Source organism: Melanerpes formicivorus, unplaced genomic scaffold (assembly GCF_026170545.1).
Source record: "Melanerpes formicivorus ecotype bairdi unplaced genomic scaffold, bMelFor1.0.p_v2 SCAF_26, whole genome shotgun sequence".
Taxonomy (NCBI): domain Eukaryota; kingdom Metazoa; phylum Chordata; class Aves; order Piciformes; family Picidae; genus Melanerpes; species Melanerpes formicivorus.
Window position 1 is genome coordinate 6,070,044 of NW_027142378.1, and position 25,653 is coordinate 6,095,696.

At 37.7% G+C, this 25,653-nt stretch overlaps 1 protein-coding gene across 16 annotated transcripts in view; it reads right to left on the reverse strand.

Annotated features, from left to right (window-relative positions):
* ESRRG (estrogen related receptor gamma) overlaps positions 1–25,653 on the reverse strand; it is a 412,693-nt gene that overhangs the window by 90,802 nt on the left and 296,238 nt on the right. For all 16 annotated transcript variants that reach the window (XM_068153480.1, XM_068153478.1, XM_068153479.1 and 13 more), the window contains one exon: positions 25,536–25,652. In XM_068153480.1, the coding sequence (XP_068009581.1) occupies positions 25,536–25,652 (117 nt within the window). The remainder of the gene's footprint in view (positions 1–25,535; position 25,653) is intronic.

The following is a 25,653-nucleotide window of genomic DNA, read 5'->3' on the forward strand; positions in this document are numbered from 1 at the left end:
GAAGGTACTTGGGAGCAGAATCACAGAATGGTAGAGGTTGGAAGGGACCTGCAGAGACCACCAAGTCCAATCCCCCTGCCAAAAGCAAGATCACTTAGGGTAGTCTGTGCAGGAATCCAACCAGGTGGGTTTTAAAAGTCTCCAGAGAAGGAGATTCCACAACCACTCTGGGCAGCTGTTCCAGTGCTACCCTCACTGTAAAGAAGTTTGAAAGAAACTGCAGAATCACTGAGACAGGGATTGTCATACAGTGAATTCAGCCCGCAAGGCTTCAAAGAAGCAGCAACAAATGTTTCACTACTATTTGTACATATGACTGTATTAGAAATTGTCTGTTGATTTGTAGCAAGATATCCTATTGCAAAGACAAACAACCACAGCACAGCATTGCCAACTGGCCCACGTTTGGAGGAGGTGACTGGCTTTTTATGAGTTCTATCTGGCTCCGTTTTTTGTAAAGGCTTTTCTAGTTTTATAGGCTGTCACAAACCACAGAGCTGATCTCATTCCACTCTTCTTCCTTCCCTCATCTCTTTGCTTCTGATGTAGATTCTGTATCAGACACAAGGGATGTAGGGTAAGCTTTCACCTTTGACTGCAAGCATCACATGGTGGGGGGGAGAGGGAGGGGAGAGAAAGGTGGCAGAAACATTATTAACTTTAAAATAGTTCCTGTTCCTCCAAGATGAGAATAAATTATCTCCACATCACTATGAGAGGCAGAGATAAACTGTTCTCCACCCTTTAGGAACCCTCTGCTACCCCAGGGTTTTCCTTCCACCTCCCAAAATAAAACTCTACATTAATTCCCATGAATAACATTTTTTGATAATTTAGAATATGGTCAGTTTGTTGGGGTTGGGTTATTGCTCCTTATTGTATTTTTCAGATTCTGCACCCAACACATATCTATTGTTTCATTAATGAGGCCAGCTAAGAGTCTCATATTTCTATGCAGCTTCCTGGGCAACAAAATGGAAGCATATGCATGGGTAATGTAACACAACGAGGAGTAGAGTGCAGTGCCTTTGATTTATAAATAGGTATCACTATTTATAATGCACAAACAAAATGTTTCATGATTTGTAACATGAAGCCCAGGCAGTTACATTGTTTAAAAAAACCACTATCCAAATGCCTACTGTCTACAGAAATAGAAACACTTATTTACACAGGCATCATGAGGGCATGGACTGGTATTATGTGAACTCCTGCCAGTTAAATGAGGTACTTGCTAATTGCTGTCTCGTATCTTCAAGGACCAAAGGGGTACAACGGTGCCACGTGAGGCATCACGGTATCATGTAGCAGCACTGAACCCAATCCAGGTTAGATTTAATGTTCAGAAATGAACACATATTGCCCATGTCCAGCAACAACATTTTGATTACAGGAATGCTAAGCTCCTGGTCTTAACCACAGCCAGCACTTGTTGCTACTGAAAGATTAATGTTATCTCTGTATTTAAGTAACCCTCATATATGGCCAAAATTAGACTGCAAAAACTCCAATGGTCTTGGAACGAAACTGTTTTTAGCAACAGTCTACAAACATGCTGCTTGAGCAAATTATCTGGGTCCCAGCTGAACAATGCCTGTACTGCAAAGTCTAAGGAAGGCTGTCATAAGCAGTGGTGTCACTAGCACCTGGCACATTACCACAGAAATATTTCAGGAGGGGGGAAAATACTGTTTCTTAATTTCTACTGGGCAAGGTGAACCCTTATTATCAAAAGTGATGTGTATGAGTGAAAGGGGAAATTGAATTTAAGGAGATAATATCCAATTAGAACATGAGGGTTTGCTTTTTATGTGTTTTAAATGCAAACAATGCTATTTCTGTCATGAGTTGTGTAACTAGTACTTTCTACTTGTACTGAAACACCTCTATTCATCATTTATTTTGGCAAGTATACTGCTAGCTTACTGCTTGTTCCTTCTAGCTGTGGGATGAATAAAGACATCTATTTAATTTCTAGTTATTATGTTGTTGAGGTAGCCTCTGCTTTCTGATACTTAATAAAACAAAACAACCCAAAATATCACAACTACATATGAAAATGCCACTACTAATACTTGAATAAAACTATGCAGCAGTTAGAATTAATCCAAAGGAAAATGTTGGTAAATTTCCTTTCATTTACCAGGTCTGGCAACAGAGGTCTCAAGATTCTAGCAAGTGTTCAACTGATTATAGATCAGGCCTAATTTCTAACTAAACTTTTACACAAAACCTATACTGCCTATTAACAGCAATGATAATTTACTATTGTGATTTTAATAGTAAAATTCACATTGCTATAACATTATGCAAAAATTAATGTAAATATTATATTGCACCACAAAGTAATCCAAGCAGTTATTGTTGCTCAATAGACAATGTCCATTAACATTTCATGGCCAAGCCAGGCTATTAAAATAATAATTGGGGGGAAAAAAGATAACCTATTACTGTTCACTTGCTATTTAACCCATCGTATAATGCACGCAGTGTAGTAAAACTGAGCTTGCATTTAATGTGGGACTAAAATTAAACATCATTGAAATCAAGCCTCGGGATGTTGTTTATCAGTATACATGGACAACAGAACAGATTAAGTAAGGATCCATGACTATGAAAAATTTAATATCTAAGAAACACTCATTGAGATTTATTTCTGCAAAATGGTTTTCCAAGCACAGGCTCCTCAACCATGTTACATAGGGTAGCCTCAACCATGTTACTTAGGGTAGCTCATTTGCCACACAGATTTCTTTTTTAATTCCTCAGTTAAATTGCTTGCACATAGCTACTAATATGCAAATGAATATTTACCTGGAAATGCTGCTTTTGAACACATTTCGTTTACCAGAGACTCCCTTTGAAAGCAAGTCAACTTTTTTTCCAAGACCTGCTTCCTCTACGGGGTCTATTAGTTTTGCAATTTAAAACTACTCTTCTCTGTCAAGATAATCCCAGGCAGGGCTTTCAAGCACTGAACAGCTAATAAACCACATGCAACCATACACAGAGACTCACAAAACAGTATTACAGAATTCAGAATTCAATGTGTAATGGTATACTTTGACATTACATCTTTTCAAATTAGGCAGCTTCTATTTTGTTAGGACAGTCCCATCAGTACTTTTGGTGCTCTTTGGTTTTGCTGCTTCTTTTTTTTCTTTGTTTCTTTTTTTTAACTGCTAGTCAAAACTCTTCCTTCACAAAACTTTTAACTACTTGAAAAAAGTAAACCTCTCTTGAGACCCCAATACAAGTATTAAAGTTACACTAAGTAATTGTAGGGAATCATCCCAAACAAATTCACAGCCTATATTTCTATAAATCAAAACTGCTTCTACATACAGCACTTTTTCTTTCTTTTCTTTTCTTTTCTTTTCTTTTCTTTTCTTTTCTTTTCTTTTCTTTTCTTTTCTTTTCTTTTCTTTTCTTTTCTTTTCTTTTCTTTTCTTTTCTTTTCTTTTCTTTTCTTTTCTTTTCTTTTCTTTTCTTTTCTTTTCTTTTCTTTTCTTTTCTTTTCTTTTCTTTCCTCTGGCACTGCTTCATTCATTCTTGATGTTCTGTGCCAAAAGGAACCCCTTCAAGCTCCCTATCATGTCATCTTCAACAAAAGCTATTTTTTGAGCACATGTAAACAAAAGATGCCAGACTGAACCTTTTCTGCACTCCAGTGTATACCTTGCCATTAGTTTATAACATATTCCCCAGTATTGTAAAATCATATGGTAAAGGTTCCATGCCTTCTTTTACATACTATATCAAATGTGTACACTTGCAAAGAGTTCAGACTGAATTCATAACTTTGTTCTGCAAACTGACAACAAGACACAAATTAATGATATTGAAATTCATTTGATCTTTCCCAAGCCTATGTGTAACAAAGCCATCTGCAACCTACTTTATCACACCCATTTACAATGGGTAAAACTCCACAGTTCAGCAATAAACACTTCAAGCTAGTAACATGAAAGTGACTCACTGGTTATTGCCCTGTTTGTTCTTTAGAGAAAGAATTCTCACGTTTCAATCATCTTCCCTCAATACAGACAAAATCTTTTTCTCCTGCCCAACACTGAGGAAAAACATAGAGATAAGAGAACTTTATGCCTTTTCCACACACTATCCCCTTCACAAAACCAGTGCTTTGCTTAGGGTCCAAGCCTGCTACAGCCAATAATCTTCATAATTATCTTTGACCTGGCCCCAATGACACCTGGCAGAACTTTCCACTCATGGACCTCAGCCTTCTGTATGCATCAAAACTGCCAGCAGAGAAAGGATAAATTTGAGATTAAAATTACTTTCCTTCAAACATGCTAAGCATAGACACCTTCTGTATTTCAGTAACATGAGACCAGTCTGTGGACATTAATGGCTTCTGAACAACAGTGTCCTAGCATACGTGTCCTTGGGAAATAAGAGGTGTAATAGTATAAAAAGAAGAGTTCAAGCTCATGTACTAATTTCTGTAACACAAAGAATAAGGGGAAATGCTCGTTGAATAGAGACAGATTACTGATATACTATGTGACAAACAGTGTGCACCACAATGACAGGGATTTTTTCAGCATTTGGACAATTCTCCTGCACAACTCCTGGTTCATCTGGAGATTGTGTCCCAACATGACCTTTAAAGGTTCCAGGGTCTGGTCAATATAGGGAACAAGAAAAACTAATCTATGACTAGAACACAAAGTTTTGTGGACTGCAATCCTTGGGCTCATGATGATGCACCAGTTTAAACATACAGAAGATGACCACTTTTATAAAGGAAAAATTATGATTATCAGTCATTCTGACCAAAATAAATATTTCAGACAAAATTGATATTAATTCTATACATACTGTACAGATTTACATTAAATATGCATATAAATACTTGGCAGAAATAAAGACAAACTCATCTGCTGATGGACAAAATTAATACTTGTGTTGTAAGAGGAAAAGGAGAAGAGGAGAGAGAAAACACATCGTGTAATGCAAAAAAGTTGGGCTATTCTCTTCCCAAAGTGTGTGCATGACTACAAATGTTAACACCTGCTATTTTTGTAGCAACAGCAAATCCCAAAGTATTTCACAAATCAATCATATCTTGAAAAAAGAGAAGAAGGATAGGGAGAAATCCATCAGACAGCTCACAGTGATGTTATGCAGTTGTTTAAAATGGGAAGTAACGGGAATACTCTATACATCATCAAAATTAGAATTTCACAGAAGAATCCTTTCCTGAGAAAGAAAAAGCTTCAGCTTTCACTGTCATAATACACCAAAACATTGGAAAGGGGGTTAGAGATAAAGATAGGAAGCTTTTACTTGTTCTAAGTTCCTAATAATAAACAAAAAAAGAAGAAGAAGAAAGAAAAATTATTCTGTGGGGAGCCTAGCTGTTGTAATTTGAAGAATGCAGCTTCAGATAGACAGAAATATACAGAAGATACTATGGAACTGGACAATTTTTAAATTAATTTATCAAAGTTCCTACAATTCTTTGTTCAAAGAAGGCAAAGCAATCGATATTAAGCAAATAAAGTTCACCTGCATCTATCTAAAGCATTTTATTAAATAGAAAGCTGAGGGTGAGATACTGCAATTGGTTAATGCCTGAGGCTTTCATCTCTGGAGACCTGGGTTCAAAGCCTTGCTTAGACAACAAAGAAGCACATTTACAGATGTCAGCAAACCAAATTTGATAGTTGTTCCCCTGAAATACTATATCTTTCCTTGTATTAGAAAAATATATAGCTCCAGCACTAAAAGCAATCTTCCCTGTACATGTTTCTGTCAAACAGCCACTTCATATTGGCATAATTGGCCACTCCTTTTTATAGGAGACCTAGGACAGAATAAGCAGGCTTTTAGGTCTGCCTAAGGTATATTGTCAGTAGAAACTGGCTGAATTGTGTAATCTACTTGCTGATACGGTTGTCATAAATATCACTTTGCACACACATCTTTTAAGGTAAGGATTGTTTATGTGAAAAAGGTGGTGCTTTTACATCTAAAATCTCCAAGTTCGTGATAATTCAGCTTATCCATGAAATAATGAGTAACAACAACTGAAAAATAGCCACCTTATATAGATATTTGCTGCTGGCAAAACGAGTTTCAAACATCTTAGGCCTTAAGGGACTTTCAGTTGACCAAACATCTGAATGAAAATCTTATTTATATGTTAATACTCAAACAGTGCTTGGACTTTTCATACAGTGCACAACTTTAAAGACATTATCCTTGTAGACTTGTTTAATTAGACTCCCTCTTCCTTCTAAACAAAGACAGATCAAAGTCTAAAGCTGGAGTTTGAATCGCTTTCTTTTCAGCATGTAAGCTGAACATTTCAGTGAAACTTGCAATTGGACTTTGCTACAGATGGACAAACAGGAATAAAAAAGTCACTAGTTAAAAAATGCACAGCGAAATTATGTTAACACTTTGTTCTCTGCAATAAAAACTTCAGAATGTTGCAGAAACTTCAATAATTCTTGAAGCACCACTACCCATATTTCATAATATTCACCAACACCAAACTACAAAAGAAAAAAAAGAAAAAACAAAACCAAAACCCTGATTTTTTCCACATTTTTATAGAACAATTTCTGCATGCAATTCTGAATTCTCCATAATTCTAGGAACACTTTTGTCTTGCTTTAAAAAGACTCATATTGATAACCAGGCTGGAAGTAATAGCATATTTAGAAATGCTCATCTGGTATCCTATTTTAAAGGTTCAAGAGATTCAAAACAAATGACATGAACTGCAGGATGTCTGAAGAACTTCTTTTCCTATCTTCTATTTATCTGATTCCCAGTCTTATGATTCCTTTTTCTGACTGTCTTATTATTTTATCTTCTTTCTCCATGAAAATAAGACCCAACAAAACAAAACAAAACAAAACAAAACAAAACAAAACAAAACACACACACACCAAAAAAAAAAGGGGAAAAAAAAAGGAAAGGAAAAAACCCCAAACACACAAAGAAGCCTGTTCTTGGAAAGGAAACAAAATTGATTTTCTTTCCAAGAAAGATCTTTGTTCCCCAAATTTTCTCATAATCATCTTTTCTAGAGCAGAGATTAACCCTCATTTTATTGCTTACAAAAAAAAAACAGACCAGCAAAGGACTGAAAGGTTAATCTGCGACTGCCTGTGAAGCTAGTTGATTTGCTAGAGCTACCCACTGCAAAAACACTGCTGTTGCATTTTTCTGCTGTTTTGTCTTGAGTCCTGCCACTTTGATACTCAATTCTGTTTCTTAAAATATCAGACTTAACTCAGTTTTTACACTTCTATTCTGCTCCATCTAGTGGATTATTGATTTTTGCAATGAATGCTGCAACAATAGTATTCTAATATAGCATGCTGGGTTAGTTGTTAGGGCAAGGGACCATGTTCAAATGATTATTTTTTTGGCTTTAGATGAAACAAATTAAGTCACATTCCTGGGTACCTGGATAAGACTATAGGATTCTGGCAGCACATTCATGCAACATAAATGGGAAAATGGTGTCATTTAATTATATCACCAAAATGAGACTAAGTAAGGGACAGGCCTTGATTATAAGGGACAGGTGGCAAAATTTCTCCTGGTGCTTGCACAATTTACTAGGTCAGTCCTGGGGAAAAAGAACATTCCATGCCTGCTCTGTTTTGCTACATTGATATCCTCCAGGCTTCATAGCCTAGATTTCAGAGTTTTCTTCCTGAACTTGGTGATAGGCAAAATTAAGTTACACGCTTGGTAAGCTGCTTTGTTTGCACGATATGAATAACTTTATTCAACCAACGTCACTTCAGTACACATACACTTTCGGGTGTTTGTGGGGTTTTTCTGTGTAGCATTGTTTATAATACTCTCTTTAAAGACTGATGTTCAGGGCTTCTGTTAACTTTTCAGAAGGATGTTTAAGGTAATGAGAGTTTGATTGATGAGAGGCAACATCAGGTACTTAGTCCAACCTCCTGCATAGCTCATTTCGAATCAATGTGCATTTGAGTGGTAAGAATATTCATTTTCTTTTCAAAAGCAAATATAAAAATACTTAGCCAACAAAAAACCCCTATATTGATGACAAATCAATAATACTTGTTCATACAAGGAATCATCAAAACCAATGATTCAAAGACAATGCTATTTACTTGTCTGGTAGGCTAGGTGGAGGAGATGTGTTCTGCAAAGCAATTTACAGCATAAGAAGAAAATATTCATTTACTCCTGCAAATCACATTATGCTTGGTTTCAAATATGAATCTTACTGAGAAAGTATTAAAAAGGGGCTTATCACCATAAAACTTGAAAGTCAACTGAAATATTAAGCCCAGACTTTTCCACATAGTTGTAGGATATTTAAATACTGCATATTTGTTTCTAGTTGTGTGTTTTGGTGGTTGTTTTTTTTCTTTTCTTATAAGATGATAGGCAGCTTCAGTAGTTCGTTATAACTAGATGAGATAAGACTAACTCCGGATGGATTTGCTTTTCAGGATTTTATTGTAATAGTATGCAGCTACATAGCACTTTCTATCAAAGAATCTTGAAGTGTTCCATAAATATTAATTCAATAAGCCTCACAACATGATGGTGAGATAGCTCCATATTATTTTATCTATTATATTTTTGCTGGAGGCACACAAAGTAGAAGTGACTTCTTCTGGAATAGAAATAGGTCTTGATTCCAATCCTCTAATTTAACCACTAGATTCACTCTCTCCATGAAAATGTGCCCGCCTCCAGATCAACAGCAGCTCTGTCACTGACTTGAATGGAGCTGTGATTTCATGGAAAGACAAAAAATTCCCTAATAATTTGCAACTGAACATTAATTTTCAGTTCACCATTCTGCACAAGTCGATGTATCTTCAGTAAGTTTAGAAACAGATGAAACAGATGACTGACTTCATCAGAGTACTAGTAAATGTTTTAAAGATTTTAAGTATGCATACAATTGACCTGGTATGATAGCTCTGGCAATACAATGTAGTCCTCTCCTCTGTAGTGCTGTAATTCCTGAGAGTCACAGTTCTGACTTTGCAAATAGCACTGCAGACTTAATTTTCAGAAGTGACTTCCATTTTTACATTCACAATTTTGCAATCACTGTAGCTGTGAGAACAGTGATATGCATTAAGGTAATTGATTGTGCTTTGAAATCAAGTAATCAAATGAGCATCAATTAAGCCTGCAAATGTTTGAAGCCACAGAAGTACAAGTAACATTATTCTTCCTTGCAAAGCTCTCAGCAAAATACACTAGGCAAAGCTGTGTCCTCTTCCTAGATCAGCCTCACACCAAATATTTAGTGAATACATTAAAGATTCACACTGTGATAAATTAATTTAATACCTGAGGGGTCTACATGTGGTCTTTTTCTGTTTCAATATCTCACTTAACAATGAAATCCAGCAAAAGGATATATATTGTCTATGTACATAATGCCCAGCTTCTTCCATCTGACCCACCAAACTGAGCCTGAATGTGAACAGAGATCTAGGCTCCCTGTGAGAGTATGGTAAATGTTAGGCATCTCTGGGCAGAATATAAAGAAACACACACATATTGCTGCCACCTACATCTAGTTTATATGGTCAGTTTAAATGGAACTTTCAGGCCTATCTTTCCAGGCTTCCTGGAAATGCCCTGTGCCATTCAGGGATTGATAGCCTCCTACTCATGTATCTGCAGGAAGGCAGGTCATCATGCCTCTTCTCCAGCAAACTTGGGTTTCTTGTCTTACAAAACATAACATCAATTCCTTCAGGTTTAGAGCACTTACACAAATTTAACACCCTTCTTTGCCTGAAGGAATGAGAAGGTATTCCAGCTCCCTCTGTTATGGAGAGGCTGTTGGACAAAACAGATAAATCGCCCAGGATGCAGAAACAACATCTCTCCCCACATCCCGGTGGCCTGCCATATGTTTCAAGGCATAGCAGTGGAGTCACTGGTATGTTACAGAAGAAAGCAGCCATGGCCACTAATTTACTTGTCTGTTGAGGTATGAAGGTGTGCCCTGAGAACACCTGTGAGACAGACCTCTCAGGGGACTTAGAGGAACATTTTTAGTTCTAAAGTGAAATAGAACATAACTAGGATGCTATTCAGAGCAGTCAAAACAGACATTTCTTTGCAAGCAGTTTGCCACTGTAAATGGCTAAAGAAATTTTAAAGGCCCTTACAGAAATTCCAACAACACTAACTCCAGCACCTGGGTACAGGAAATTTCAGGGTTAGAAGATGAGTAGAATTTCCCAGGATTGCCACTTTGGATTAAAGCAGATAAATTTCACCTAAATTCACACCTCACAATAATTAAGAGTACCTTGGCAGAATCTAGCATAATTTAAAATTGAGGTATTATTATTATATATATTTCACTTAATCTCAGGTTACTTAACATTTAAATCAATATTTTTAAAATCCCAAATAAAGAATCCCAGCCATTTTCAATTACAAGAAAAAACAAACAAACAAACAAACAAATTGTTCTAGAATGACTCAACCTTAATCTGCAAATACCTTTTACTGCACGTAATGTTTGGTGCTTTACTAATTCCAATGAAACTACCAGGAAAATCCCATCCCATAATACGTGTTGGCAGTAGTGTATCCTGAAATTGTAAACTCCTGAGGCACAAACCTGTCTATAAAACTCTTGGACATCTAAGGTGCTATAAAAATAACAATGCATTCAGTTTTATGCAATTTTCACCTAAAAATAAGTCAATCCTTCTTCTCTACCCTCCCTCCTCCACACGGTTACCACAGAAATTTTGTTCTGTTCGTGTAATATATATTTTTAATGCAAAATTTCAACAGGAACCATTTTTTATGGTCTACTAATAAACCCTTGAAAACAGGGATTTATAATGGAAACAGTGACGGACTCTTAACTACAGTGTATGCAACTGTAATAAAAAGAATTAATGTAGTCAATTTGTACTACTGTTCTCAGAACAAAAAAAACCTCTATTTCAACTGCAATCCTTTCAACAGCTGATTGGCAAGCCTGTCCATTTCTAGTCTGCAGTGTTGTCAGTTGTCTTCAACATGATAATGAGCCTGTCACCATATTCAAATAGCCCTGTGACAGCATGTTTTGTGAGCATGACGTCCACTGCAAAGGGTCTGTCAAAAAGCACCTTTCAGAAAATGAAAAGAGAATGCTTTTCTGATGATAAACCTAATTTCTTCATAGCTAAAAGAGTGAGATTTTCCATCTGATTTTGTCAGTGTTGTGTTGCAGTTGTGTCTTCAGAAAATCCTGTGTTCTGACGCATACATTTTTAAAGTTATCTGCAGAGACAAAGTGAGAAATAATAATCTTTTTTGAGTTCACTGGAGGCTTTGCGTAAGGCTGAGGTACTGCTGGCTTTCCATCAAATTAAAACTGGAGTGGGGAGAGGGAATGGCATGGGAGGTTAGCTTGTTACCAGAAGCAAATTAGGCTCACAGTGAAGATCTCAAAGCCTACACACTTCATTCGTTAAGGCCTTCACTCTTTCCCAAACAGCCTATTAAAAAATGTCCCTTGCTCTGTGTGGTCCTAGTTAAGTAGGACCAGGTTGCATGAAATTTTCTGGTTTTCAGACCAAGAGGGGAGAACATAGACGCAAGCACAGCTCTCAAGTACGGTTACGATTCAAGACTGTCATAGAGTCTGCATCACTATGTTCTCCACGTTCAGCTGCAACCAGTGGCACCTGCCAGCTGCAGAAATTTTTACCAAGAGGAAAATTTAAAATATTTTGGCAAGGCAGGTTCCTTTGCACACGTGTAAGCATCTTCTATTAATAGTAACAGGAAATATACAGGTGCATTGAAATAGAGGGCTTTATTTTTTCCTATTGACAAAAGCTGGCCTTCACCTTTTAGGATTCTTTTTCTTCACTAGCTGACTGAGGAATCCACATACAAAGGGAAGCTTTACAGAGACAAATATAAACTCCCAAATCAACAAGCAATAATATTTTCCCTTTTTCAGTCATTGAGAAAGTGGTGGCAACGTCTAGACTTTGAAGTCCCAGGCTGAATGACACATTAACCTCAGAGCAGGAGGTCTGCTTCTAGCTGTGCCTGTAACACCAAATGTGATTTTTACTAAGCAGCTCTTGTTCTCTTTGCCTTAGGTTAAAAACTGTAAAATGGGAATATTACTGCCTACACACACAGGAGTGCTCTAAAACTAAAAATTATCTGAAAAATTTGTTGACACCTTCACTACAGAAAAATCATGTTGCACAAGCCCAATGCTCTTCAGAGTTATTAAACAGGTTTGCTTCCTTAAGTATTTGCAAAAAAACTCCAGTCAATCTTTAGTGCTAAAATATCAAACAAGCAGATTGCCTCCGATAACTACTGCCTAGTAATAAAATGAAGGTTTTCAGGCAGGTAAGAACATGAGGTTGACAGTCACATAAAGCTACCTGCCTGAATCTGGTGGAATATCTTGTGAGGTTAGAGACAGTGAGATACTACAGGCGTGAAGGTGCAACTTACCTTCATGACCTTCAGCATTTGCCTTTCTAAGGACGTGAACTGCTTTTGTCTTCAAACCTTCATTTTTTTTCTTCTGTTGACACACATGAACAAATTTAATACCCATGTTCATTTTGCCTATAATTCATTATTAAAATTATGAGTGAATAAGGAATTGGATTAATTCATGTCTAACAAACTGAAACAAGACAATTTTACTGACAGTCCTTTCTTTTGTTGTTGTTGTTGTTAGTAAGAGAACTTTACAGAGAGGAGCTGTGTTTTAAATTTGAGATACACAACATGGTATTCCACACATGATAGTGTACTCCAATAGACCTGTAACTGAATATATTGCAAAGGAAGGATTTTTAAGCATTTAAGTGAAGGCAACTAAGCATTACGCAGCTTTAGACAGCACAAGTGGACAATCAGCATTAAACATGACTGAGTTTTAAATTCTTCTTTGCTCAGCTGGAGGGAAGTATTACAAGGCCAAAAAACAGAGCAGCGGACAGCTGGCTTTGTGCAGTACCAGTTCTCTGCCTCAATTTTCAAGCCATTCATTTCTTTGGGAGGAAAAGAAAAAAAAAAGGAAAGCGAAAGAAAGGGGGAGGGGGGAAGGGGGAGAAAATTAAAAATCTAAACTAGGCCATACAAATGGACACAACCAGCTTGGGTCTCTGGGACTTTCATTGTCTCAGGGAGTGGTCACCATCCTGAATCCTCATTACAGCTGAAGAGATGCTTGAACAGCATTGAAATGAATGCAGACCATTTGTGCAATCTTCTGCGCCCACTATCTCCAAATGAAGGCAGGCATTGCATAATCCAGGCAGCTAGAGCTCCTGACAGGTGGATGATTTATGCTCATAGTCGGAAGAATCTAAGAGCCTGCAGAGGACACAGCGTGAGCAAGGTGGTGGCGAGACAGATGCTCTCAGTGGGCTTGCAGAGGCTGGCAGGCTCCAGCTAGTTCAGGTGCAACTTGAACACTTTAGTACTGAACTCATATTGCCTAGATTCCAGCACAGCAAGATACCATTTACAATATTATGTACAGTAGATATACTATCAAACCTATCTGTGTGCTATTTAGCTCTATTTGTGTATACACACACTAAATATATATATGCATATACATTCTTCTTCTATTTGCAGTTCAACTTATGGTGTTTAGGTTCACTTTGTGCATGCATATTCTCCATTGAGAAAGAAAGGGCAGATTAGGACAAATCCTGCATTGTTACAGCCATGCAGCATAAGTGAAACCATCAGAGCTGAACAGATGTAAGTGGGGGAAGAACTTGGCTTCAGCTTTCAGAGAACCAGGATAGATCTGCAATACTGAAAAACCTTTCGCTGTTTTATGAGTGTTTGAAAGCTGGGAAAGAAAATGATCGGAGGCAAGGTGAAAACAGCTACAGGTCCAAATGTACTGGGGTATTCTAGTCATTATGTGTCTGTAAAGCACAAGCAATGCTCTGTAGAAAATGCATAATATTAGCAAAATATAATAAAAATGACACTCATGTCATGTGCTTCTTTAATCTTTCAATGGAATGAGTGTTTCTGTTTAGATATTCCTATGTCCAAAAATCCCATCTAAAGGTGCAATACCATTTTCAGCCATGTTCCAATTCAGCTTCCTATTCAAAAAAGGAAGTGTCTGTATCAATGTCGGGGAGGTCTGAACTTTCCCTCCTGTTCTCTAAGCAAAAGACTGGTCTATTAAAAACAAAAAAGCAAACCACAAACAAACAAGAGATTATATTCATTTGTGTCACTCAACTGTATGTTTATTAATTTTTAATACAAAAGGTGAAGCCAGAACTAAATTATCCTTACTTAAGGATATTAACAAAACCAGAAAAGTCACCTGCCTCATGTCAAAACCACCACATTTTCTGCGCAAACCTGTCACTTAATTAAGTATGTAGTTTTCAGGGGCAGCCAAAGAGTTAAAGCATTCAAATGTGCACACTGCAGGTTATCTGGGTTGAATCTGGGACTTTGCTGACTCTCAACTGCTTTCCACTTTAACAGATGGGGTCAAAGGTGGAACTGCAGATGAGAATTAAAGACACATACATCCCTTTAATCAGATAACACATTCAAAGACTTGCAAATTCCCAAGAAGCCACTTTACAGGCACGTGTCATGGGCTATTCCATAAAGGGGGAGGGAACTGTGGAGAGGAGGGAAAGAGGACTTATTTCAGCTAACCAGTATTAAAAAAGGCAGAAAATTAGAGAAAACAAACGGGAACAAAACGGGATGGATTGCTAACATTCAGAACGCTTTCTGATTGCACACATGTCCCTAGAGAGGGAGTCCAATGTTTGAAGCTTTCACATTCTGCATCCAAATGCTTTTTCTAACTTCATTAAGCAGCCGTGTTTAAGAATACTTCATAACAAGTATTTTAATTAGAGATGAGCTGAAGTATCTTGCCAGTGTGGGTTTCTCCTGTAATACCAGGATGCCCGGGAGGAAATACATTCAGTCAGCCTGACTAGTACTCACAAAACAGTGGAGGTCAGGTAATGAGAACCTCAAGAAATTAATGATTCCCTCTCCCACCTGGCCAGAAAAAGACTGCCTGGAGGATCCATGCTTGCAGCAACTCTTTTCTCATCAGCATTCTTCTAATACCACAGTTGTGGTATGAAGAGGGAAAAGAATAGGAAATCACGAAAATGAGAGAAAAGGAGAAAAAGAAGAATCTTATGTCATCTTAGCTACTCTGTGGCTTTGTTTTCTGATTGCTGTGTTCTTTTGCATCTCACATAAAACCCAGCAATTGGGCATGTGGCACACTCTCTGTCAGACAAAAAGCATTAGCAAAGACTACGCTTGTGTACATCAGACTCAAAGGTGTTCCAACTTCTCTTTTTGATTGAAATACCACCAGAGATTTGTATTTTGAGGTGATACTCTAGAGAGCTACTGAAAAAGAGGAGCCTTTATAATGAGATCATTACACTCAGAGCTTCCCTTCTCAGCATGATCCTTCACCTGAGGTACAAATTCGCATACTAGTGTATCTTTGAGCAAAATTTCACAAGAACAATACATTTAAAATGGTATTTTAAAACATCTTTTTAAAGGTAAACAGCCATTTTCCTGCTTTGTTATTTAGCATTTTAACTTGTCATGTAATTGGAGACTTAAAAGTGTTCATTAATTGTTTAATAGGGAAACTGGTAAATGGCTTTGAAACTTAAAAATCGGCTTGGAGCAAGACCTCTCCTAACATCAGTAATCACAAGCAGGTACTCTCAATTTGGATCCAAAGTATATTTATGCATCTTTTACATCACCTTATCTCGACTGATTCCACAAACTATTCACAAGTGCAGTAGTTCCAGTGACTTATGATAAACACATTCCTTTTCCCACGTTTCAGTGGATAACCCTTGAGACTGAACACATGACATCTAAGGTGGCTGTTTTTTAAGCTTCCATTGAATCCCAGTGAATACAAAATGAGATAGCACTCAGAAAATGTAGACACTGGACACCATTGTAAACCGAATCTGGCAAGCTGTCATGAAAAGCAACATGTGGCTGTACAACTGTTTAACAAATGATATAAGACCAATCTGCTGATTGATTCAGACCACAACGAAAGACTGGGCCTGTGTGGAAAGCCTTTCTTCAGTCAGCCACCCAGCGGACCGACAAGGAGTATTAGAAAGAGACAAAGAACAGTGGTGATGCAATAAATAATTTTGATATGGTTGACTAAAAATACCCAGAACAGCACTGCCGTATGGGCTACCTCTTGGCTAGAAAAAGGAAAGAAAAGAACAAGACAAAAGACTAGGATGTTGGTCTTTTATTATTTCTTGATTCCTAGGGTGTGCCTGTGCTCAGCATGCAGCAAGTTCCCAACATTCTCTCTTGTTAGTCAAGCAGTTTTGCTGCAAAACATACAGCACACCAAGAATTCTGCAACTGAGGGTGCAGACTGGAGTTAAGCTGATTATAGAATGGTATCACGCAGACTTTCCTTTAGAGAGTGTTTTTATTTTTATAAGTTAACTATTTTAATAATTAACTGCTTTAACATGGACTGCAATCAGATCCTATGTAAGCAAGTTGTACAGTGTTGATTTTGGATCTACAGTTTTGCTAAAACTGTAAATCAAATTGACATCTAGTGTTATACCGGATGATCCCAAGAAGTAAAACCAGATGCTTATGAAGAGAAAAATAGATAAATATATTAAGTTTGTTGGAACAATAAAGAGCAAACAAGAAAATATTGATAGATTCAGTAGGTGCATATATTAAACATAGCTTGTGTTTGACTTTCTCCAGAATCATTAATCTAATAAAAGACTATTGAGGCTTAAAATAAAGCTGTTTTTCATTTATAAAGATTAATAGCTATATTAAATCACCATTATGAGGGAAACAGACTACCCCCATAGTTTCCCATTTCTGTCATATAAATACTCAAAGAAAAGAAAAAGAAAGGAATTTTTTTAAAAGGCTGATTAGATGAGATCTATTACTAGAATGGCTAATGAGCTAATAGCTAATTCGCTGCTGAAGACGACATTTATTTCAGATGTCAGCTTGTTGACTTCCAACCACAAGAGCCACATTGCAAGCTGCAAATGAAACCATATTCCAGCCTCACACAGTAACTCAGTGAACAGAGGTGACAAAGATTCACCATGGGTAAAAACACCTCCAGCTTAAAAAAGGGTATGACTGACCAGAGAGAAGACTGTGGCGTAGTTACATTAATGTCTCATGAAACTACGCTGATTTGGCCATTTTTTTTGTAGGCCAGCAGAGCTGTAGAAGAAGGATAGCATCATATGAGGTCAGAGGTACTTTTAGTGCTTCTCTACATGCTTATTTCTTTGGCTGAGTGATGAGGCCCATGAGAGTTCCTGAACCTCGAAGCTCTTCAGTGTTAAGTCCATCTGAAGCAGTCTGCCTGTACAGCTGCCACATACGTTCTATTTAGGAGCACCTACATCCTTTCAGCGCATCACCACAAATAATTTTAACACACATCTTGTCATTTCCACTAAGATTTTGCAAAGTGAAGGTCTTATTAAGGAGATGCAAGTGCTGCCCAAGTAAGGCCTAAGTAAACTACAAGAAGGGGTGGACTGCAATATGGCATTTTAGAGATATGCATACATGCCACCTTCTGTATGAGATGCTAAACCTACTGCACTCAAGCAGGTAATGTGCAAATATCTGCACAGCAGAAACAGAGAAAAGTAAAGAATACAAATGCCATTAATGACACTCTTTACAAAATGACTCCTATTTAATATGGGGCAGGACCCATGGATAAGAATTCAAGCACTCTGCAATAAATGGCAGTGCCATATTGATGTATGTGTTTATGGGTGGCAGAGACCGAGAATGAAAGGCAGCTATTTGTCTGGGAGCTCATGGGAAAAGATGCCATATCATACACAGTCCTACATCCTTCAGACTTACCCCTGCCTTCCCTTATCACTTATATTGCTGTCACTGTACTTCCAGTGCATAAGCAAATGTTCACAGGGGCTAAATCCACTAAATACCCTTTCTTTTCTTTTTTGGAAAATTAGAGAAGTATTGCTTCCTTATTTTAGGATCAAAAGAAGAAATATGACAAATGAAGATGTCCAGTGAACAACCTCAAACTATACTAATATTTTCTCATCATAAAGTGATTTTTTTTAATGGTATTTCAATTTAAGTAGATCTGTGAATCTATAGAACCTATTCCTTCCAATTCTGACCTAAAGTAAGAGGTAGAGTATGGCACTAAGAAAAATAGTGTAGATTTTAATCCCATTGAAAATCTTGCTAATTCACTACTTTTAATACCAAAAGTACAAAGCAACTGTAGTCCGAATGCACTCTTCACTGATGCTTCCCTGACCATGCAAACAGCTGCAGACACTGTCTCACCAGTGACAACTGTAGGAGTAGAATCAAGCCCAAAGATCTAATCTCAAGGAAGCTGCAGATGAGTGAGCCAGTGAACAGCTTTGACCCCAGATCTGCAGACGCTAACATCACAAAAGTACATTCACAGGCCTGTGGAAAGTCAGGAAACCTAAATAATTCTCGAACACAGACAAAAAAATTACATACTGCTTTCTCTACATTCAACTCATACCACCTTTTTAATGAGAATGGAGTATATGCATAAAGGGACAACTGCAGAAAGAAATCGTATTCAGAAAGAAAGAAATTTTGTTAAAGGACTAAGTGTGCCAAATTGCTGAGACTTCTCTGTTTCATTCCCAGTGTGTTTATGAGGACCAAAAACTGCTCAGAGGCAGCAGATAAACCAGAGGAGCACAATACTGCAATACAAGCACTGTGAGAACTTCTCAGGAAGCTGACAGCTGGTCTTAGCTGTAGGTATTGTCAGGTGATTTCTAAATCCAGAAAGAATAACCACATCTCCAATATGTGAATTTTCTAGAGTATTTTTTAATGGACAAACAGAAATGCTAGTTGCTTGAGCTCACTATAAACGCTAACCTGCACTTGAACAGTTTGTCCTTCCTCATCAGTTACAGCGACTGGATAGTCATGAACCATGTTTTAGGGCAGACAAATTGGGCTGTCAGTTCTAATGTGTGAATTGGGCTATCAGGACACATTTTGGTTAGGAGGAAAGAAGCCTACTTATGGACACCAACAACAGTTAGAGATTAGATTCTGTTGTTACCTAGGAGATTTAACAGGCCCCAGTATATATATTAAAATCAAGCACATTTTGACTGGAAGAAAGAAAAGGAGAGCAAATGGGAACAGAGAAAGAAAAGAAGGGAAGGAGAAAAAAAAAGACAGGAGAAAGGAGAAACTGAAGGAAGGGGAGAAGTTGGGAGGGCAGAAAAGTGTAGAACTGGAACATGTGAGAGAATAAAAAGATTAAATAAGAGGATGGGAAGGAAGGGGGAAAGGAGAGAAGAGGATTGCAATGGAAACCAAACTTCCTTGTAAGACATTGAAACATGGGGAAGAGCTGATATTCAGAAAACACTTCAGCAGAAGATGCACTGTTATCTCTTGATGTTATAAAGCTGAAGATGTGTTTAATATCCTGCATTAATGAAGGAGCTCCTTAAGTGTAATATTACAATAGAGAGCAGAAGAAATATCACCGAGGTCAATGCTGCTCTATTAACTGTCATTCTGTACAGAAATATTTTCTTTGAATGCCATTAATGCTTTCTCCTTTCCGTCGTTCTAATTTCTGAAGGCAGCAGAAACTAAAACTTCCTCCACAATAATTCCTGTTTTCTTCTTGGCAGACTAATGGTATTAGACTTGTGAGAGAAATTTACCTTGACAATGTCTTATGCACAGGCCTCTTCAAAGGAGATGTTGTTAGGAGGAATGCTATTAAGCAGGCTTTTTCACCAGCCTCAAAACACAGGTGATAACACATTTTTAGTTATAAAGAAGATTGCTTAGTTTTATTTATCATTCTGAGAAAGAATCCATTAATCTGCTTCTGTGCATCTCATGCATCTCTTTATGTAAGAGTCAACTCAAGCTGCCTGTTCTCCTGGCTGTATTTAGATTCATTTTCATAGATTGTCCAAACCAGAAAGGATCAATATGATAATTTAATCCGATCTGCTGATTAACACAAGACAAAGATGTTTATATGGTAATCTTTGCATAATAAACGCAGTAATTTATGCTTTAAAAAACACATACCTCATTTCAAAATGCATTCTTATATTTGAATTAAGTCTGAGGCTGAAACACTTCAGAGAACCCAAATTTTAGCACGCTAAACCAAATTTAACTAATGTGTAATAACCTTCTGGTTGATTACATGTGACCATCTAAAATGTTCCAACGTTTTAAAAAATGTCAGCAATTGTTTTTATTAAGATCAGTGCTGAAGGGAAGAACTTAAAACTACAGGATTTCTTTACACACAAGCCAGGTTCTGACCACCGCCCTAGAGATGCTGAGCTTTAAAAGAAAAAGAAAAAAACACCCTAAATAATGAATGTGAAGTGTTAAGGGCTACTCAGTGTACAACATGCTAACTGTACTACTATGATGGGAAGGGTTACACTAATGTCAGCATTGCCAGATGACAAGCTTGGCGAGTTTCTATGCATTTTTCAGAGCCCAAATGATGACTAGCATACCAGCAATACTAAACATTCATGGACGTGAAAAGTTATAGTGCTGATTTCCCCATGGCACAGGTTGCTAAACTCGCCAAATGGACAGCAGTCTCTAGTAACTGTACCAGTTTCCATCAATACTTTGGGAGGATGTGGCCACCCATTTTTTATAGCTGGACCAAGTAAGCTGAAATTCTGTCCTGCTGTCTGTTCTAACTGGGTACAAAGTGACTGGTGCTAATTTGTAAAGGTCATCCATTCATAAGGAAAATGAAAACATACTTATGTGAATCAAGCCAAATTTCCTGCCATTTCATTATGGTATAATTTATTTTTCAAATAAATTTGTTTCCTTATGTGTCACCCACTCAGGAACTTCACCCACTACAAACAACCCATAGAAAATTCTGAAAACATCCAGATATGAGAGATGAGAGATATGGGGGAGATGTTATGGTGTCAACAGTCCTGTAAGAAGTATGAACTAGCACTGCTAAGAACTGTGAGAGCTGAGGATGCAATATTTCAGATGGTCTGAAAGCTGTGTTAGTGCCACTCAATAGATTCCCCTCTGAACTTTAATTTTTAACCTTGTTACAACACAGGGACAGATAAAACAGCAGCTATGGCTTTGTCTCCATGGAGAAAATTGAAACATATGGAATAACATCTTGGAAAAATAGTTATATGAACATTGGATCTGAAATGGAAAGTAATTCTGTTTTAGCATAATTACTCCAGAGTAATTATTTCACACAGACAGCTATTCTGAGCAAGATCTGTGGTACAATAAACTTGGAGTAATATCTTCTGTCACAGACACCTGCTAGTAAGTAGTCTCATAGATAGTATTAAAAGACATATAGTACTAATGGAAGACTAAAAGTAGTCAACTAGTTTGACTACCAATAAAAAAACCATCACATTACATTACCTATGATTTCCCATATCAACTTACACAGATTTACAGTTTTAGCTTCTGCCCCATGATTTATAAACTGGTAAGAATCTTGATCTAGAGAATATGTACAGAAATTCCCCACTCTATTCTGTATTACATGTGACCAGAAATCCAACTCCCTCCCAAGGTCTGACCCCGAGACATGGCCCCAAAAGTCTAACACTAGGTCTCTTGCAGATATGCTGGGTGAAAAGCACTCTTACCTTCCACAATAATGATATAACATGCAGCTGTCGTAAGAGAAGTCACCCTATGTATTTGCTTTAAGCTAAAAGCTAACACAAAACTCAGTGCCTGGAAAAAGATCAGTTTTTTATGATGATTTTCATATGACAATTCAAAAAATGGCAATGCCATAAACTCTTTGCAAATGTGAAGAGAAGCACAATGTCTGATAATTGTTTCACTTATAATTGTATTTTCAAATTGTATAAGCAAAATGTCTACAAGAAAAAAATCCCCACTAATAGGATAAGGTTTCTGGAGAAGATGAACACTGGCAGAATGTGCAGAAGTTCTTGTAAAGAGTATGATGCTCCTCTCAAAGCTGCTTAAACTTGATTTTATTTCAGGTCTGCGACTAAATTTTTTTTGTAAATAGATTTAGGCTGTCAATTTCCAGGCATGCTGTGCCATCAGCATGTAGAGACTGCTGTGACAAACGTGGAGGCTGCTGCAGCAAATTTTATTATCAACTGGTAATTGAATTGAACAGGTTTACATTTGAATAGATTTACTGCAGCATGATCTCTGACATGCTGCACAGGACTGAAATCCTTGTCTGTACATAAAGAAACATTTAAGATACAACAGGAATTATTTCAGCTCAGTTTAAGTCCCTGCTAATCAATAAATTTACACTACTCCACACATGAAATAACTCTATCATCTTCATTCTGTGCATAAAGGATGTGGTGAGAGCCAAAAACTCAGGTCCAGACTTTCCCATAGATAAAAAACAACAGCACCTGCCTCCAAAACTACCTTCCAACAACAGAAAAATACCCAAAATTCTCCTTTCCAAGGACAGTCCTAAAAGGAATCAGTATAGTTTCAAAAGTAAAAGTGGCCACTAAAGTGGAAAAGAAAACAAAATGCCCACATGGGTTCTAGTTCTTTTAAGTTTTCCTGTTAGGTAGTAGATATGTAGTACTTGAAAAAAAGGCAAGTCAACTCTGCCCTAGATGAAAAGGCTCAATAATTAAATAGAAGGAAAAGTCTTACTGTGTTTCAACAGAAAAATATACAGTGAGAGCAGGAGAACTATGATGTGCCAGGAGTGAGGCTAACAAAGGAACCTTCTTTTCAAAAGAATTATTTTGTCATTGCAGAACTTTCAGGACAAGGTATGTACTTTAAGGGAAGACAATTTATGAAATTCTGATTAAGAAAACTTGTGGGATTGATCTGCATCCATGGACAATGATCATGCATGGAAAAAAGCTGATTTGCAGTGTGTATCTGAATTGTCTAACGAGTAAAATGCACAATTTCTGTGCACCATTTTGGTAGCCGCAATACTTACTAATTTGCAGAAATACCAACTCCTCACACAGTCCAGAAGCTGCACACAGAATAGATTTTTAAACATGTATGTTAAAGGATGTGTAATGGTACCCTCAACATTCGAAAGGAACTGGTCTAAATCAGTTCCCCTGTGTGTACCCCTGATAGAACTGTTTTGTTTCCAAATAAGTTGCCCAATGTATCAGTGTATTTGGTTACTAGTGATACAGGATCTTAATTTACTTAAAAAGATATGAAGAAGCACAGTACTTTTTTCAAAGGGTGCCATCCTCAGATATTTCTTTCTTTCTACAGTTTGTCTAAGCATCATATTTCAACCATTAAGTAACTGCTCCTAGTGGTCAGTTATATGAGGATTTTGGCAAGAACCCACTCATTACCACTGGAAGAGAGGGTCAAATCCTGCCATTCTTACTGAGGCAAAATCCCCATTGAATCTGACAGGAGTTTTGCTCAAGTAAGACTAAGGACAGCAGGATTTGGCTCACAGGATCATAGCATCTGCCAAAGCAGTTGCACAGAACAAGGTTTATTCTTAGCAAGTATAATCCAATAAGAATATGTCTGTAGGTGCGTGATAGGCCTAATTTGTCTATTATCTCTCCAATGCTCTGTGCTGTTCTTGGATTTTACTTTGATAGCTGTATACTTAAACTTGTTTTAAATTAACATGAAACAACTTGCAAAAATCAACTGTCTCTTAAAGCTGACTTTTTAAGAACTGACAAAGCGCAACTGCACGGGACTGTTTTAAGTGGCTGCTTAACACGAAGTACTCTCCACTTGAGACAGTATTCAGCAAACATTTCACTCATTTTATTTCAAAAGGTTGCCTGGCTCAGAAGTCCATGACATCTTCTGTTACTCCTTCTTGGTGGCAACAGTGCACTATGGTAATTATGCATATATGGCACATAAAAATGTGGGTTTGCATATACATTAACATCAACAGAAGTGAATAGATGGAGACTAAGACTTAAGGAATTGCTTCTTTCTGTAACATGGGATCACAGGATGTCAGGGGTTGGAAGTGACCCAAAGAGATCATCAAGTCCAACCCCCCCTGCCAGAGCAGGACCATACAATCTAGCTCAGGTCACAGAGGAACATATCCAGATGGGCCTTGAAAGTCTCCACAGAAGGAGACTCCACAACCTCTCTGCAGAGTCTCTTCCAGTGAGGAAGTTCCCTCTTCTGTTGAGGTAGAACCTCCTATGCTGCAGTTTACATCCACTGCTCCTCATTCTATCACAGAGAACAAGCGAGAAGATCCTGGCCCCTCACTCCTGAGCTCCATCCCTCAGATATTTATAAACATTTATTAAATGTGAACATAGATGAATTAGGTTCCAAGTGAGATAGTACTGTTTCTTGGAGACATTTTCTTATATTTACCTGTTATTGAGTATCTTTTAAACATAACTGAAGAATTAAAACACTCAACATATACTTACAGTGAGGGGCAAAGGCTCTCACATGCTTTTTAAAGAAAAAAAGGTGAATTCTAATCTTTGGTACACCAATATTTACTCCAGTGTAGTTAGAGTAACTTCAGTAGACATACTTTATATTTATACTTGTTTAATTGAGAAGTAACCCTTTTTAATTTGTCCTGATACAATGAAAAGTTGAGTAAAAATAGGTAAAAGAAGGCACAGTGTGTTTCTGCTGGGACAGAGTAACAGTGGATAAGGAACAGAGGAAAGAAATCTCTGAGAGTTCATGATGCTAAAGTGTTAAGAGAAATGAGAGGATATATTCTGATGATAGCACCTCTCCTATGAGGACAGACTGAGGGAGTTGGGGCTGTTCAGTCTGCAGAAGAGAAGGCTCCGAGGTGACCTAATTGTGGCCTTCCAGTATCTGAAGGGGGCCTACAGGAAGGCTGGGGAAGGACTTCTCAGGATCTCAGGTAGTGATAGGACTAGGGGGAATGGAATGAAGCTGGAGGTGGGGAGATTCAGGCTAGATGTGAGGAGGAGGTTCTTCACCATGAGAGTGGTGAGACCCTGGAATGTGTTGTCCAGGGAGGTGGTCGAGGCCCCGTCCCTGGGGGTGTTTAAGAGCAGGCTGGATGAGGCTCTGTCCAGCCTGATCTAGTGTGGGGTGTCCCTGCCCATGGTGGGGGGTTGGAACTAGCTGATCCTTGTGGTCCCTTCCAACCCTGAATGAATGAAACTATGATTGTTCTATTAGTTACCTACAGCAGGAGAGTGAATGCTTGAGGTACATTTTGCTGTACTACACATAGTTAGGAATATTTCAGAGAAGAACTCTATGTAGATGTAATTCCATAGCTCAGAAAGAGACTGTCAGGAAAGGCAAGTATGCATGAACATTGCCTTTACAACAGCTGATTAGAACACTCACCGCTCTCTCTTCATTCCTGATTGCCCTACAATTGTTGCATGTGTTTGCAGAGAGATGCATATTGACAGTCTTACCTTCTTTCAGCATGCCAACTTTTAGACACTTCATGAAGCGGCAGGCTTGGCAGGACTTGCGTCTGCGCTTTGTGATTTCACATTCATTCGTTGCTGGGCAGCTGTATTCTATGTTACC